Raw genomic sequence first — 16,215 nt, 5'->3', positions numbered from 1 at the left:
AACATACAACCATCTTATACAGAATCTCCATAATGTACCATAGACAAATTTGTCAGTCACTCACAAAAAAACTAAGAGTATAATTACTGAAATGTTTAAATCTTGCACTTACCAACCTCCACAACACTAGAACAGTTGGGATCTGTGAAGCCATCTGGACACTCACAGGAAAAGGACGCACCACCCAATTCTGACAAACAGATACCTCCATTTTCACATGGATTGGGATCACAAATATCACCTGAGGAATAAAGAAACAGAGATTGCCATCTATTTTTTTTTTTTTTTTTGTCTTAGGCATTGAAACATACTAGTTCACATATCCCACTGACGTTTCTTTGGCAAAGTCATTTTACTATTAAGATTTATGTATAACCCTTTTGAAACCATGTACATTTAAAAAAAATAGTAAGCAACATAATAAAAACTAAACTGTATAATTCAAACATTGCATCTGAAAACTCTTAATATAGTTTCAGGTTCTGTCATTACATGCAAATGAAACGTTGTCTAATTTGTTAAAAACTATTAACCTAAATATCTGTGGAAGGCTGGTTTCATTAATTAATAAATCCCCTCTCTGTATCCACGTACTTTGCTCTTTAACTTTATAGTTCCTCTCACCAAAGGGGTAGGGTTTATTTCCAGATCCCTAAAATCTGGGCTTGTCCATGTGACTTGCTTCAGCCAGTAAGATGTTAACAGACTGGAAGCTAGCAGAGATTTGAAAAAGCACTTGAATATGTCGTTTTCTTTCTTGGAACCCTGCTGCTGCCAAAAGAATGAATTCAGGAGAGCTTGCTTGAGAGAGGTGAGAGAAACTTGGAAGGATAAGAGAGAAACTGCCTCAGAGAAATAAGTTGTGCCATAACAAAGACCTAAAATATGTGGCCTTGGCTTTGGTCATGAGTGGCAGATGAAATCTGGAAAAGCACCAATGGAATGGATACACAAGGCTAGAGAAATGACTACGTATGATATGTAGAGAAGCAATTGGTATAGCTGTCCCCTGAGGTAACTTGGGAGATAGACAATGTATGTGATGAACTTTGGGATATGAGTAATGAGATTTCCAGGCCAACTGTTAAACCATCAGTTGGTTCTTAATACCTGTATATGATAAAAGTACCACAAGAAAGAGACATGCTAAATAAAGAACCAGTCAGTTTGGAAGTAAAGAGAAGGAATCTAGAGGGACCAGGCATAACTTATTTCTCTTGTGCTAGAAAATACAACTGTTTCTCTACTCCAGGCTCTCAAGCTAGTGAATGGTCAAATGCAGAAAGACATGGCCCCAACACAAATATCAGATTAGGGATGTGGCTATAGCACTTTCTTGAGAACATTTAAAATAATACAAATGGATCATGAAAGACCCTTTCAGCTAAATAAAGAGCTTCTACAGATCTTAAGGATCGTCCCTGAGCAGGCTAACATACCCAAAGTAACCCTGATTAAGTCCAGAGTGAAAAGCAGGCTTCAGACAGAATTGTGGGTATGGCTTTACTGCACAATGAGGATTTGAATCGAATTTATAAAAGCCCATACAGTTTTTAAGGGAGCTTTGTAGGTAAAAGTGCCACCTCCTGGACTAAACGAGAACGAGGATTTTCAAAATTTAAAAAAGCATCTGGGCCCCAACTTGCTATCATTTTGCATTCCTTAGGAACTTTATTTCTTTGTAAGAGCTTCATGTGAATTATTTCACTTCTTTAGATTAATCACTTTAAACTGTCAGAAAATGAAAATAGAGATTAAGGTGTATGTCAATTTTTTAAAATTTCAAAATACTAATATTAAGGGTTACAAATGTTTTAGGTTACATGAATCACTTTTGTAATGCTTGAGACCCAGCTATAGGTGTGCCCATTACACCAATAGTGCTCATAGCACCCATTAGATAGGTTTTTTTGCTCCTCCACGCCCCTACCCCCCACCGGTTGATTTCCACTGAGTTTTACTTCCCTCTGTGCACATGTGGGCTCATCGGCTAGTTCCAAATTAATAGTGAGTACATGTAATGTGTTTTTTTTTTCCCATTCTTGAGTTACTTCACTTAGGAGAATGGTCTCCAGTTCTACCCAGATTGTTGTCAAAGGATAATTCAACTTTTTATGGCTTAGTAGTACTCCATGGTATACATATACCACATTTTATTTATCCACTAATGAATCAGTGGGCACTTGGGTTGATTCACATCTTTGCAATTGTGAATTATGCTGCAAGAAACATTCAAGTACAGGTGTCTTTTGACAAAAAGCCTTCTTTTCCTTTGGGTAAGTGTCCAACACTGGGATTGCTGGATGATATGGTAAGTCTACATTTAGTTCTTTGAGGAATCTCCATGCTGTTTTCCATAGAGGTTGGACTAATATGCAGTCCCACCAATGCTGTGGAAGCATTCCTTTTTCTCTACAGTCATGCCAATATCTACTGTTTTGAGACTTTTTAATAAAAGCCATTCTGACTGGGGTAAGGTGATAATCTCATTATGGTTTTAATGTGCATTTCCCTGATGATTAGTGACCTTGAGCATTTTTTCATGTTTATTGGCCATTTGTTTTTCTTCTTTTGAGAAATTTCTGTTAATATCTCTTGCCCATTTTTTTTTTTTTTTTTTTTTGAGACAGAGTCTCACTCTGTTACCCTGGCTAGAGTGAGTGCCATGGCGTCAGCCTAGCTCACAGCAACCTCAAACTCCTGGGCTCAAGTGATCCTATTGCCCCAGCCTCCCGAGTAGCTGGGACTACAGGCATGTGCCACCATGCCCGGCTAATTTTTTCTATATATTTTTAGTTGGCCGATTAATTTCTTTCTAATTTTAGTAGAGGCAGGGTCTTGCTCTTGCTCAGGCTGGTCTCGAACTCCTGAGCTCAGACAATCCGCCCACCTTGGCCTCCCAGAGAGCTAGGATTACAGGCGTGAGCCACCGCGCCCGGCTCTTGCCCATGTTTTAATAGTGTTCTTTTTTTTTTTCTCTTGCTGATTTGCTTGAGTTCTTTCCCTTTATTTCATGTGTAGCTTGAGAATATTTTCTCCCATTCTGTGGGTTGACTATTTGCTCTGTTGATTGTATCCTTAGTTGTGTAGAAGATTTTTAGTTTAATCAAATCCCATTTATTTCTTTTCATTGTTCCATGACTGCCACTAGGGTCTTAGTCATAAATTCTTCACCTAGACTGATATCTAGGAGAGTTTTTCCTATATTTTCCTCTAGAATTCTTATTGTTTCATGCCTTAGATCTAAATCTTTTATCCATCTTGAATTAATTTTTGTGAGTGGTGAGACGTGGGGGTCCTGTTTCATTCTTCTGCATGTGGCTATCTGATTTTCCCAGTACCATTTATTGAATGGGGCTTCTTTTCCCTAGTGTACATTGCTGTCTGCTTTGTCAAAGATCAGCTGGTTGCAGGTAGATGTTTTATATCTGGGTTCTCTGTTATGTTCCATTCATCTACATCTTTATTTTTGTACCAATACCATGCTGTTTGAGATACTATAGTGTGGTAGCATAGTTTGAAAAGGCAGGTAATATGATGCTTCATGATTTGTTCTTTTTCCTTAAGATTGCTTTGGCTATTCAGACTTCTTTCTGGTTCCATATGAAGCGTAAAATTATTTTTTCTAGGTCTGTGAAGTATGACATTGGTAATTTGATGGGGATTGTATTGCATTTGTAAATCACTTTGGGTAGTATGGACATTTTAACAACAATATTCGCCCTATCCATGAGCATGATATGTTTTTCCATTTGTTTGTATCCTCTACGATTTCTTTCCTCAGTGTTTGGTAGCTCTCTTTGTAGAGAACTTTCACCTCCTTGATTAAGTATATTCCTATGCATTTTATTTTCTTTGTAGTTATTGTGAATGGTATTAGGTCTTTGATTTGACTCTTTGCTTGACTGTTAATAGTATATAGAAATGCTACTAATTTATGTACATTAATTTTGTATCTTGAGACTTTGCTGAAATTATTTGTCAATTCCAGGACACTATTGATGGAATCTTTGGGTTTTTTTAATATACAAGATCATATTCTCAGTGAGGAGAAACAGTTTGACCCCCCTTTTCCCAATTTGGATACTCTTAATATTCTTCTCTTATTGGATTGCTCTGGCTAGGACTTTCAGCACTATGTTGAATAGAGGTAGTGACACTGGGCATCCTTGTCTTGCTCCAGCTCTTGGGGAAAATGCTTTCAATTTTTCCACATTCTGTATGAAGTAGTCCCAGCAAAAATTGATTAGGATTCTCTTGACCCTTCATAGAGGTAGCTACAGACAGGGAAAGCAATACAGGCACTGTTCGATCCCAAATCCAGGTAATAAATACCAGATACTGAAACAAGAAATTAAAATCCCCCAAATCATTATGCATCCCCATCCCCATCGCCAGGTAATCAAACTAAAAGCAAAGATGTTATTGTTGAAATTTCATAAGAAGAGTCAATCACCAGTTTAATGTGATAATAGCTCTATGCCTTTGGTGTAAGCAAAGCAGCATAGCTTCATAAAGTCAGTCTAACAACACTGTCATCTAATAACTCCATGTATTATATGAGGATGAGTATTACCCAAACTTTTTTTTTGATGACATATCAACCATAATTCCTGTATTTTCAATAGTACCAAAAAAAGGAGCTACATTCCCCAGTCCAGTATCTGTGATGGAAGCAATGTTAATAGATGAAGGTAAATTGTAGATGATTACATTGATTAATTTACGCTGACTGAAAAACAATGTCTACAAGAGAAAAGCAAGGCATGAGCAATATCCTCAACATTCTCAAGTATACCCATTTGTTATTTACACATTTATCCACAATCAAGAACCTTTCATTTGGATCCCACTTTCTCCTATAGCAAAATTCCTGCACAGTATATCAACTGAGGTGGGCATACAGTCTTGATATACCCAGGGAAACATAAGGCCATTGTGAAGAGTTTTGGGTACCTTCATAAAGCTTTCTTGGCACCCGTGCTGCTCTTTACAGATGATAATACTAAATCTAGTCAGTTTTCTATCAGGTGTGTGTGCCACTCATGTAATGTTTCTGTCGTCAAAATGAGACAGGACTATCTGTTCACCTCTCATTATACCTTACAGATGCCAGCTGTTGTTTAGCTGACCTGTTTTTCTCTTTTGTCCTTGAAGCTTTTGTTCTTCATTTTTCCTTCTGTCTACTTATTTCTAATACATTATAAAAATTGTGAGCACTTATTTTTTATCTTACCTGCATCATTGACAATTACATTGTGTCTTTTTGAAAGGGAAAAAAGAGGTAATAGATTTCACCAGAATGTACAAGGTAGAATCAAGATGACATTGTGAAATTGATTTGGAGGTTTAGGGAGAGCAAGAAATACGGGTTGATTTGTAGAGCTCTTACTGGTATGATTGAGGAACCATCCTTCATAAGGCATTAATAATATAATGGGTTCAATTTTAAAGAAATTATTGTATTTGAAAAGTCAGTGGGACACCTTTAACAAAAATGTCCAATTAACATTTTAATAAGCTGTTGCGGAGTTGGAGAGGCTTTGCTTCAACATGGGTTAAGTATGGATATTATTAATAATACTAGATTTCAGTGAGATTCTTTAAAAAGAGGACAAGGGAAGAAAGTAGAGCGGACAGGTGCTGGGACGAAAGAAGAGAGGGGAGGAGAGGGCCTTAGGCGCACCAACAAATAAGTGAGGAAAGAAGAGAAGAGTCTTCAAAACAGGAAAAGAAGCCAATTAGTGCTAGACCCTTTCCACTCCAGCATAAATGTTCAGTTTATTTAACTGGGGTGTACCACATCAAAGTCTGCCTGGAATCAATAAAGGCTCCACATGTAACTGTGTTGGGAGGACAGTGCCAGCAGTAAGCAAAGTTTTGGTCTTGGACAAAGTAGAGGACAAACAACAAACGTAATCAGGGTTACTGTAGGTTTTGCTTTAAATCTATTCCCCTACACATACTTATTAATAGCATCCCTGTGTCAAATGGGTTCTCCAGAAAGTAGATGCTAACATGAAGTTACGAGTGTAACAAGTTTTTTAAGAAATAATGTCCGTGAATAATAAATACAATGAAGAGGAAGCAGAAATGGATAGCAAAAGCCTCCACTTGTGACAGGTCTGACACCAGTGAAAAGAAAGGCAAGAGACAGGGGTAGGGGCAATAGAAGCAGGATTGAGCAGGAGCAGCCTCAGTCTGTAAAACAGACTCGACAAGGTCTTATCCAATCCTGCAGGGAGCTCCCGAGCAAAGAGGAAGGAATTCCCCTAGGGCAGCAATGACCAGGTACTGGTGCCCTCACCCTGCTTGATCATTGGCTAGAGGCAGCCCAGGCAGAGTGAGACTCTAAAGCTCAGGGACCCTGAAAGTTCTGCAGGAGGCTGCCAGCTAACTGACAGCTGGACATGTTCTTTCTCGAAGGGAAATGGGAGCAGTGCAGCTTCATGGCTACCACAATCCTCCTTCACTCTCAAAACTGTCTGAGTTTGGATGAGTTATATGGTTACTCTTGTCAAAATCACCACATCTTAGGCTGTTATTTTCTCTACACAGCCATTTTCTCAGTGGTTAGTACAGATGTGGACTGATATCTTCAGTGATAACAAACTCTCTCTGGCTGGAATTTTGTGTCTAATTAAAATATACTGTAGGGACTTCCGATTCCCTGTAATTTCAATTTATCGAAGGCAGTATCAGCTCAGGTAAGAAATCCTGACTAAAATGCAATCGACCCCTGGCCTTCAGTGATTTTTGTTTGTTTATTTCCCAGTATATATGTTGGTAGAGTCTTTAAAATCCAGTGACAACCAGTACAAGAAGTTAGGCTCAATAAAGGAAAGTAGGACGATACAAGAGTTCATGGCTCTTTATCCCACTGTCAGCAGGCTCCTAATATATACATCCACATATTGTAATGTGTGCAGCGTTATACCTTGATATTTCTTGGCTGGCTGGCCTCACCTGCTTTAGATTAGGACAGATGTGTTTAATTTGATTCTAACTATGTTTTATGGTTCCATCTGCAGTTTATGGCACATTCAGGCAAATTAAGCTGATGCCGATTTGCCTTTTGGCAATAGAATGAAGCAATTATTTTTCCCAGGGACAAGAAATCACTGCAGGCTAAATTTAACTTACTGTTTGCCTGTTCTTTCCACCCACTCTACAGGGTTCTGATCGGACTAGATGATTCTGCATATATTAACCATTGGCTTCATTCTACCTCCTACCTGTTGCCAGTCACCTCATGTTCAAGGTAATTCAGGGACTATCTTATTTCACTTCATTATCCAATTGCAATCCATGATCTTTTAACCTAGATAGCAAAGTATGTGGGCATCTATAAAATGTCATGTAGTACTGCAGAAGACAATACAAAAAAAAAAAAAAACTAGAAAACTAAAAACCTAAAATTGGTACCTTCATGATTGTGGTTGTGCATTTTTTGTGAGCTAGAATACTATTATGCAACTTCTAACGCCGTGCAAAGAAGAAAATTCTATATTGACATTACTCTGAGAACCAAGCAGAATGGATAGCTGATTTTTTTCATTGATATTTAAACTCTTGGATGGTTTATATGTTCAGCTGTCTTTATATGTTAGTGTCTGTCCCTAGTACACATATCAGAGAATCAGTATTCATATGCCAGGCATCACATTAGACACCGGGAATACAGCTGAGATGAAACACATAAAGTTGCTTTAGTCTTCCAGTTTATATTGTAGTGGAGGAGATGAATAATAAAAAACTTACAAATAAGCAATGTATAGTCCACTGTAATGAAAGCCATGGAGAACAGACTAATGAGAAAAATAGCAAATAGAATTGGTTACTTAGAATAGACAGTCAAGCAAGACCTTCAGTTGAGTCGAAAATTGAAGGATAAGCATGAGCCAGTGATGTTAAAATCTAAGGAAGAGCATTCTAGGAGGAGGAAACAGCAAGCGTTCAGCCCTACTGATAGGCAAGAGAGATAGGAATTCAAGGAACAGAAAGCGGGCCCATGTATCTGGTACACAGTAACAAAATGTCATTAATGTTTATTGTCCACAACACAATTTTAATAGAAACTGATTTGCAATTAAAAGCTCAACATTTGATACTCTGTGCTTATGGTAATCAAGGGCATTTCTGATAAGCTTATTGTTTATATGTATTAAACATCTACTGAAAATATACTATTATATTTACAGGCTAATGTACTTATGTATTTACATGGTGATATCTCTCTTACATATTAATGTATTTACATAGTACTGTTAATATATTCATGAATTTACATAGTTACATCAATTTATTAATAACCTCTTTAGACAAATGCAAGCTTCTCTGTTTTCTCTGTTCCTTTGGAAGTTCTGGCAGCCACCTGGAATATGTCTTCACCATCATTCCTGCCCTTTCTCCATTTTTGCAAACAAATTTGTATAGAGGTACAAAAGTAAAAACAAAAGAGTGGTAACATATCACTCAAGCATGTTACCTCACTACTACAAGATGCTACTTGATTTTTTCAATAGCTCAACAAACTATATATTTATATGTGGGAAAGTAAAATACAGAGACCACTTAAATTCATGTCCCATAACTGTGACAATGCAGCTCTGTGCATTACAACCTCATTTTCAACTTATTGCTCTCCTGTTGAACTTGGAAGCTATACTATCATTTCATCAAAAAACTGAAAGAAAATAAAAGCTTTGCCTTCAATTGTGCAAGTCAGAACATTCAACTAACCTGTAAACAGAATAGTTGGCAATATGAACCGACTCTACTACACAAGTCAGTAATAACTCTAGTTAAAATGAGATAAAGTTCATGAAAATTTGCATATTCAAACTGGTAAAACTGACAGAAAATGTTAGCACCCTTATGACTTACTGCCTGTGAAATTGAGTGGAACAAAATAAATGTCATTTTTTTAATCAAGAATAGGCCTCACAATTTACTTTGGTGCCTCTTCAGAGACCATTGTGTTGAATATTGAAATTTCATTTGTTCTTCATTTTAATGAGTTTGATGTATATATTTTGATTTAAAGCCTCTCACAAACTAAAGCTTATGAGTGTGGTCAATTTAAATTTCAAAAAAATTAGTTAAAAATATATAATCTGATTCTTACCTTCATATATGCTTTAAAAATAAATTCTAATTATTGCAGACCATCCTGCAATTAGGAAGAGTAGAGAAAGAGATAAGATACAAATGCCAATAGGAATCAATATATCCACATTAATAGGATATGCCATTTTACTGGTAAATCACTAGACATCCTTGTAATAATACAAGACCATCCGTTTCTCCACCTCAGTGTTCACAGAATCCAAAAATAGCCATATTCAGTAATGGAAGACACAAATCAAATAAATGAACAAAGAAATCTCTTAGATACATTTAAAATTACACTAATGCTAATTTAAAGCAGGACATCTTTCAGCTATTATCCAGTGGTTTCCCTTATATTTTTGAAGATTTCTTCCTTTTTAAATAAGTTTTCAAATGCTAAGGCCATACTGAACTAAAGAGAATTAAAAGAAAATCAACAACAATTGTTTAGTATTGACTATTTGAATTTAACATCTGATGACATGACGCTTCAATCAAGGCCTATTGGATAAAAAGACAAAAATATTTTGGGCTCTAACATTTTGAAAGGAAATCTCTTTTGCATATTTTGTATTTTAAAACACTCTGGAGAGTCCCTTAAAATAACAGAACATAGAGTTTTTAGAATTGAAAGGGACATTAGAGATGATCTAATCCAGTGGTTCTCAAACTTTGCTGTGTATGAGAATCACCAGGGAGCCTCTCAAATACCTCATGCCCAATCCAATTAAATCAGTCACTGGGGGTGGAACCCAGCACTCCACATTTTTTAAAGCTCATCCAAAGATTTCAATTTATTAAAGAAGAAGAAAAAGGAATAGGATAAAGTGAGGAAGGAAAAAAATGGAGGTAAAGAGGAAGGAGGGCAGGATGGAAGTTAGTGGACATTTTTCTGTCTTTAATTGGGAGAAAGGCAAATGAGGAAAGGTATTTATCTGACTAGCTTTCTTTGGCAATTCACTATGAGTTATGAAAAAATCATTTTTAGAAATCTAAAATTGGCAAATCACAAATAAGGGCAGCCACCTTGTTAAGGACAATAGAATAGCTGCTATTTAATATGTATTGAATACCTACAAAATAATTAGCTGAAATCTTATAAATAACCAGAAAATTCAGCCATGTAGTAGAATCCCCAAGTATTCTTGACTATATTATTTCTCCCTGTGAAGAATATCCATCCAGTCATAAGTTAATATTTATCAAAGCTCTTCTATGTGCCACTAAAAGTCATAATTAGTGCACATAGTTTGGGGCACATGATAGACAAACACTTGTTCTCCTGGAGTCTAACAAATGACAGAAATAAGTTGACAAGTAGTTACCACTGCATGTTAGGGCCAAGGAAGCACAAGAGGGGACCACCAAACTCAGAACGGAGAGTTAGAAAGCCTTCTGAGAGCAAGTGACCTTCAATTCGAGACCAGAGTGAACACTAATGTTGCAAATTTCTGAGAGTTCAGGTTAGCTAAGCGCCAAGAAGTATTGTTTTGCTTTAGAAAAGGCATTGTTGCTTGATGACCTAGATGATAAAGGCACATTTTCAGGAGGGGTGGGCATCAATGCCAGTCTGCAGTAGGCTGAAGAATAAAAGGGGTTGGGGTATTGGAACTAATGATTCAATCCTTTCAAGAGTTAGACAAAAGCATTGCAATGTGTTACGTGGGATATACCACTGTGAGTAAGAAAGGCAGGTCAGAGTTGGAATCCTACTCTGCAACTCACTAGTTATTTGGTACTTCTAAATTGTTGTTTGCTTGTTTGAAAAACATCAATTGGTAAAGATCAAATGATATAATGCATGTTACAAGCTTAGTAAAGTTCCAGGCCATAAAAAGTACTCAATAAATGTTAGTTAAATAAAAATAAAAATCTGGTGAGACAGAAGGTGGAAATGTATTTAAAATGGCAGAAACCTGATAGTGTTTTGGTGCTGGTGAGAAGAAGCTACTAGAAAAGAAGAGGTTAAAGATAACAGTAAAGAGGGAATAATCAAAAGGGTAGAGAATGCTTAAAAAATAGGATGGATGGGTCCTAAGTAGGAAGGATTCAGCTTTGACTTGAGGAGGAAGACGATGTAATAGGAAGACTGAGCCTGATGCCTGTATGTTTGTAGATGTTGAGACACAAATTGAAGGAGTTCCCATCTGATGTTTGTGTCATAGGCTGCTGAAAATGCGATGGAATCAGAAGTTTGAGAAGAGTAGAAGGTAACATGCATCTACAGTGAACAGAAGGTTGCTGCCTAGAAAAACACAGAAAAAAGATCGAGGAAAAATACTAAGAGCCCAGTTGAGTTGGGAGACAAGAATGGATAGTGGCAACATGTACCCAACCATGTGTCTGGTCAGAGCTCAACAGCTGGGGTGTGTGGGCATGCAGCAGATGGCTGGTTTTAGCAGAGAGGAGTGGTGAGGGGCTTGACAGAGCAAAGGAGTGACACCTGACTGCTTCAGATTTTTTGAAAAATGCGTAATATATAGCTTATTGAATTTTACAGTCTTAGGTGATATATTTTTGTAATTATGCAAAAATTACAAACCCAGTGAAATATTCTTTCAGAGAATATTGCAGTTCTTTAGTTGACAGCAGAGGACAAACTAAAAGATAGAATTTGGCTGCTGTATATAAATAATGCAGCACATCACGATGGTAACAGTTAGTCCATCAATCCCTGTCAAGAACACAAACTCACACCGACTTTATAAAAACAATCAGGTACTGCGAAGATGAAATTCAGTGCCATGTCCAAAAGTGGAAGTTTCACAGCACCTTCTTATTTAGATCCCAAATTGTCAATTCTGCCTTTTCTAAGTGTAAACCTGGTCAGACACAATGTAAAAATAACCTCCGAAGAAAACAAGTCGAACATGAATCAGTTAACTCGATCACTTATTAAGCAAAATAACCTAAAGGAAGAACAGAACATTTTGTTAATCACTAGATGACCTGTTTTATCAGTATTTCAGGCAGAAAGAATATGTAATGTTAAAATTATGGAAAAAAAATTGTAAAGCCTAATTTTGTGTTTTATTTAGAATCTTGTTTAAAAAGTCAGAATTTAAGATAGCAGTAGAATGACTTAGTTTCAAATTACAAATTCCTCAGTGAAAGCTGAAGGGATATCCTTTACTGTTTTAAATGCAGCCCCAACTATTTATTGCCAGGATTTCAAGTAGCTAATCACCTAATTGCATAACATTAGAAACTGTGTCACTGAACCTGACCATAAATGTTTATCCACATGGTGGGGGGAGAATGCAAACACATCGCAAAATTAAAAGTGGTACTCTTCCAACTAAAAATAGCTAAGAGAGACTCAATTATTTAAAAAATGGAAGTCATATTTATATCTTAATAAAATTTTCTAAAAAGTGAATGATTTCCTATTCACCTTTTACAGCAAGGTTTTCACTGAAGACGATACTTTATAAAAGAGCTGATGCATGTTCTAATTCCAAAGAATTCCTAAAATTTCATAAATTCAATCTTTTTATCCACAGCCACAACAGTCTTAGGGAGCAGAAACATGAAGCACTTTGATAGGGCACCCCTTTGTAGACATGCTTACTTATAAACATGAGAACAAATGAGTTCTTTAATTCTTTTAACAAACATGAAATCTGTTATTCAGATTTAATGGCAATGGGGGTAATGTATTTTCCTAATGTAAGGAAGTTCCAGACAAGAAAAGACAACAGAGCAATTAACTCAGTGGAAGTCAGAAATTATGGGTGTTTTTGCTATTTTCTTGGTTTTCAACAGGTGTCAGTTTATTGCTGTTAACACTCCAATTTGCATCTTTATAGGGGACAATCTGATTTCCAGGAGGGAAGAAAAGTGCCCTTTCTTCAAGACTTTTTAATAGAACTCCATTTAGAGTATTAGTGCATTTATACTAAGTAGACCAGGAAAATACTTAGGAAGAGGGACTTTGTTACTCCTCTTGCCTATCAATGTAGTATATTGAGTGCATAGTTTGAAGTCCAAAAATCTAGATTTCAGTGCTAACAAATCAGTACTCTGGGGCTCCGTGTAAGGCCTTATTCATATTCAGTTTCTGTATTCTTTTTGTCCTCATTTTTGTGATGAGTTGGTACCCATCGGATCCTTTGCATCACTGAACCACCCATGAAATGAAAAGGGAGAGTTTTTAAGGAGCTCTAGCCCAAAGCTCAGAACCCAGCATCAGTTTATCTCTGCTGTTAATCAGGCTCTAATATTATTTGCTTGTCTCTTTTCTCACTGTTTAAATTACTCTCTATACAATTTCATCAGGGCTCCAATAAGGGGTGGTATGGATGCAGTTTATAATTATCTGAGGTTAAAACTTCAAATTACATAATCCCTTGGCTGATTCTCTATCCCAAGTTCCATGTAGCTCTGTTTTGACACAATCATCTTGGCAAGGAACTAATAAGGATGGGGATACCTCCTATCTTCCCAGAGTTGGCGGACCAAAAACCACTTGAAACACGTATATATAAATCTTTTCCACCTTCCCCTCTCTCCATTCCTATGACTCACAAAAACTATCTTTCAGCCTGCAATCACACAAACTGTTCCTGAAATTTTTGTTTGGTACAAATTACCTTCTCGCACAAATTCTCAAATTTCATAAACCCTTAGATTCTTCTATTCCAACATGTAGCCTGTCTATTAGAACATTTTATTATTTTTTAGTTATATTAATTAATTTTTTTGCTTCCTTAACTAAGGGCCAAAGATTATACTAAGTGTTTCATGAGTATTTTCACATTGAATCCTTATAATATCCTTATGGGAAACTTTGCTGATATTATTAACAAGCCTCATTTAACCTACGGAAAAATAAAACTTGCTACATTTGCAGAATTTATCCAAAGGCATAGAATAACGAATGGCAAAGTGGGATTCACACACAGACAGCATGGCTTCAGAAATGAGAAACTGTGTGTTGGGAAGGTTTCCCTTGCCTCTATTATCCTTCACTTTCTGTCTTTATCTCTTCAAGATCTTCATCTTTTCAAGTTCTTTACATCCTCTGCCTGGTAGCCAAATATTTAGTATTGTTGTATATTGCCCACCATTCTCCTCCTTTGAAAAACTTGTGCTTCTTGGGCTAATCCTCCCCTCATTCGCATATCTGATCTTCCATTTGCTAAAATAGGAATAATTCTGGGTTTTAGTCTGCAGCTAACATGACTATGTCTCTCGGTATGATACTTTATCCTCTTAATGTGGGTATTGCTTAATATTGCTGAAAAGCAAGGGCAAGCATATGATAGTAGGGCAGATACTAGAGCACATATGCTCCGTTGATATATTGACTCCTTAATGAGTTTTATTTGAGTATTATAAAGGGAACCCATCTATTACTTCCAATCTTACTTGGAAAATTTTGAGAATGACCCCAGCATATGAATCATCATTTGAGTCAAAGGTGACAAGTCCTAGAACAATATTTGGTCCACAGTAGTTTCAATATGTATCCAGGAAAGAAATCTTACACACATAGGTGAATGCTTTCCTCTCAAAAGAAAGACGAGATGACAGCAAACAATCACATGAAAATGACAAAATACCTATAATAGAAACAGAGCTTGTGGAGGCTGACATAGTGCATCTCAGTAATAATTTGGCTAGAAATATTGTCTTTCAATAATGATCCAATTCCATACTAGATATACATCAATGGATCGCTAAAGCAGGGTCATCAGCAGAAGTAATGAACAATTTCTGAACTATGTGGCTTATGATTGGCCTTTTTTTTTAGCTGTGAATGATACTTTAAGCAACAAAGTCAATTGTGAGATTTCTCTATGCAAACAACAATCCTTTCAGAATCTATCTTATGTTTACAAAAATACCATTATAGCCAGTTTACTCATGAGTATAAATGGTTCATCATTGAAAATTTAAGAGCATTTAGATTTAAAATAATATAGTAAGAATTTCAGACATAGATATCAATATCATTGTAATGAGTTGATCTACTTTTTTCAACTCCACTTTGAGTATTAAGTTGTTAATATTAATTTATGTTGAACACAAAGCTGCTCTACTCATAAAGTTTTCCCCTTAGGTTTTTAGATAACAATAACAATAGTACCTCTATTTTATTGAGCATTTATAATGATTCAAACAATGATGATTCAAACACCTATTATTAGAAAAAAATTAAGAAAATTTTCTATATTCACAGGATTTAAACACTGGCAATACAATTCAGGAACATACATTATTAATTACCACTTTATACTTCAATGGAACACCATTTTAAAATTCAATATTTTTTAAATTCTAAAAATAATTTATGTTCATTGTAAACCATTCAGATAATACAAGAATAGGGAAAGGAGAAAGCACAGTTCTCTATAATCCCATCCCTTAGCTATAATCATTACTAGTTTGAATTATACACCACAAACTTGTTCTCTGTTTTGCTCTATTCATTCTAATCAAATATTTTTACTCTACAAGAAAAAAGATATATCTCTCTTAAAAAGTTAAAAACGTTATTAGGTGAACTTTAAATACCCCCTTCCCTTCTTTTCATTCCCTCATCCTCCATGTAGCCATAGTTAGCTCTTTCTTTTGTATCCTTTCTGAAAATTTATACATAAATACTCCCTCTTATGTGTGTTGTCCACAAATGAACAGAAATAACACATTTCCATACCAAGTTCTTTTTGCTTTGCACTATGACTCAGAGATTGTCAGCATAAAGCCATTTGATTTTTCTTAGCAAATATATGGTATCCAAAAACATGAGTATGCCATTATTTATATGCAGTTCTACACCACTGGAAATTTAGAAGGTTTCAAATTTTTTTCCTGCTACAAAGTATTATCAATCGGTCACTCCTGTACAAACATCTTTGAGAACTTTCACTTGTGCTGGAAATATAACCTTAGAAGTAGATATATGCTTCCAAAAATTTTATTAATAGTACCTAATATCCTTCCAGAAATATTATCCTAATGTTTAAGACTGCTAATATTGTATCAATTTTCCTTATGGTTGGTGGCATTGGGCTAGAACTGTTTCTAAATTAATTTATATTAGTGTAAGCAATATGTATATAAGATTTCAGTTCCTTCTCAGTAGCCATTTACAAGGTT

At 36.0% G+C, this 16,215-nt stretch overlaps 1 protein-coding gene across 1 annotated transcript in view; it reads right to left on the bottom strand.

Annotated features, from left to right (window-relative positions):
* Positions 1-16,215, bottom strand: part of EDIL3 (EGF-like repeats and discoidin I-like domains 3) — a 508,872-nt gene that overhangs the window by 344,051 nt on the left and 148,606 nt on the right. The window contains exon 2 of the mRNA XM_012638396.1: positions 113-241. Coding sequence (XP_012493850.1) covers positions 113-241 — 129 coding nt within the window. The remainder of the gene's footprint in view (positions 1-112; positions 242-16,215) is intronic.

Source organism: Propithecus coquereli, unplaced genomic scaffold, assembly GCF_000956105.1.
Source record: "Propithecus coquereli isolate 6110/MARCELLA unplaced genomic scaffold, Pcoq_1.0 Scaffold13, whole genome shotgun sequence".
Classification (NCBI taxonomy): Eukaryota; Metazoa; Chordata; class Mammalia; order Primates; family Indriidae; genus Propithecus; species Propithecus coquereli.
The sequence above is the reverse complement of the archived record's forward strand: the minus strand, read 5'-3'. Positions and strand labels throughout refer to the sequence as shown.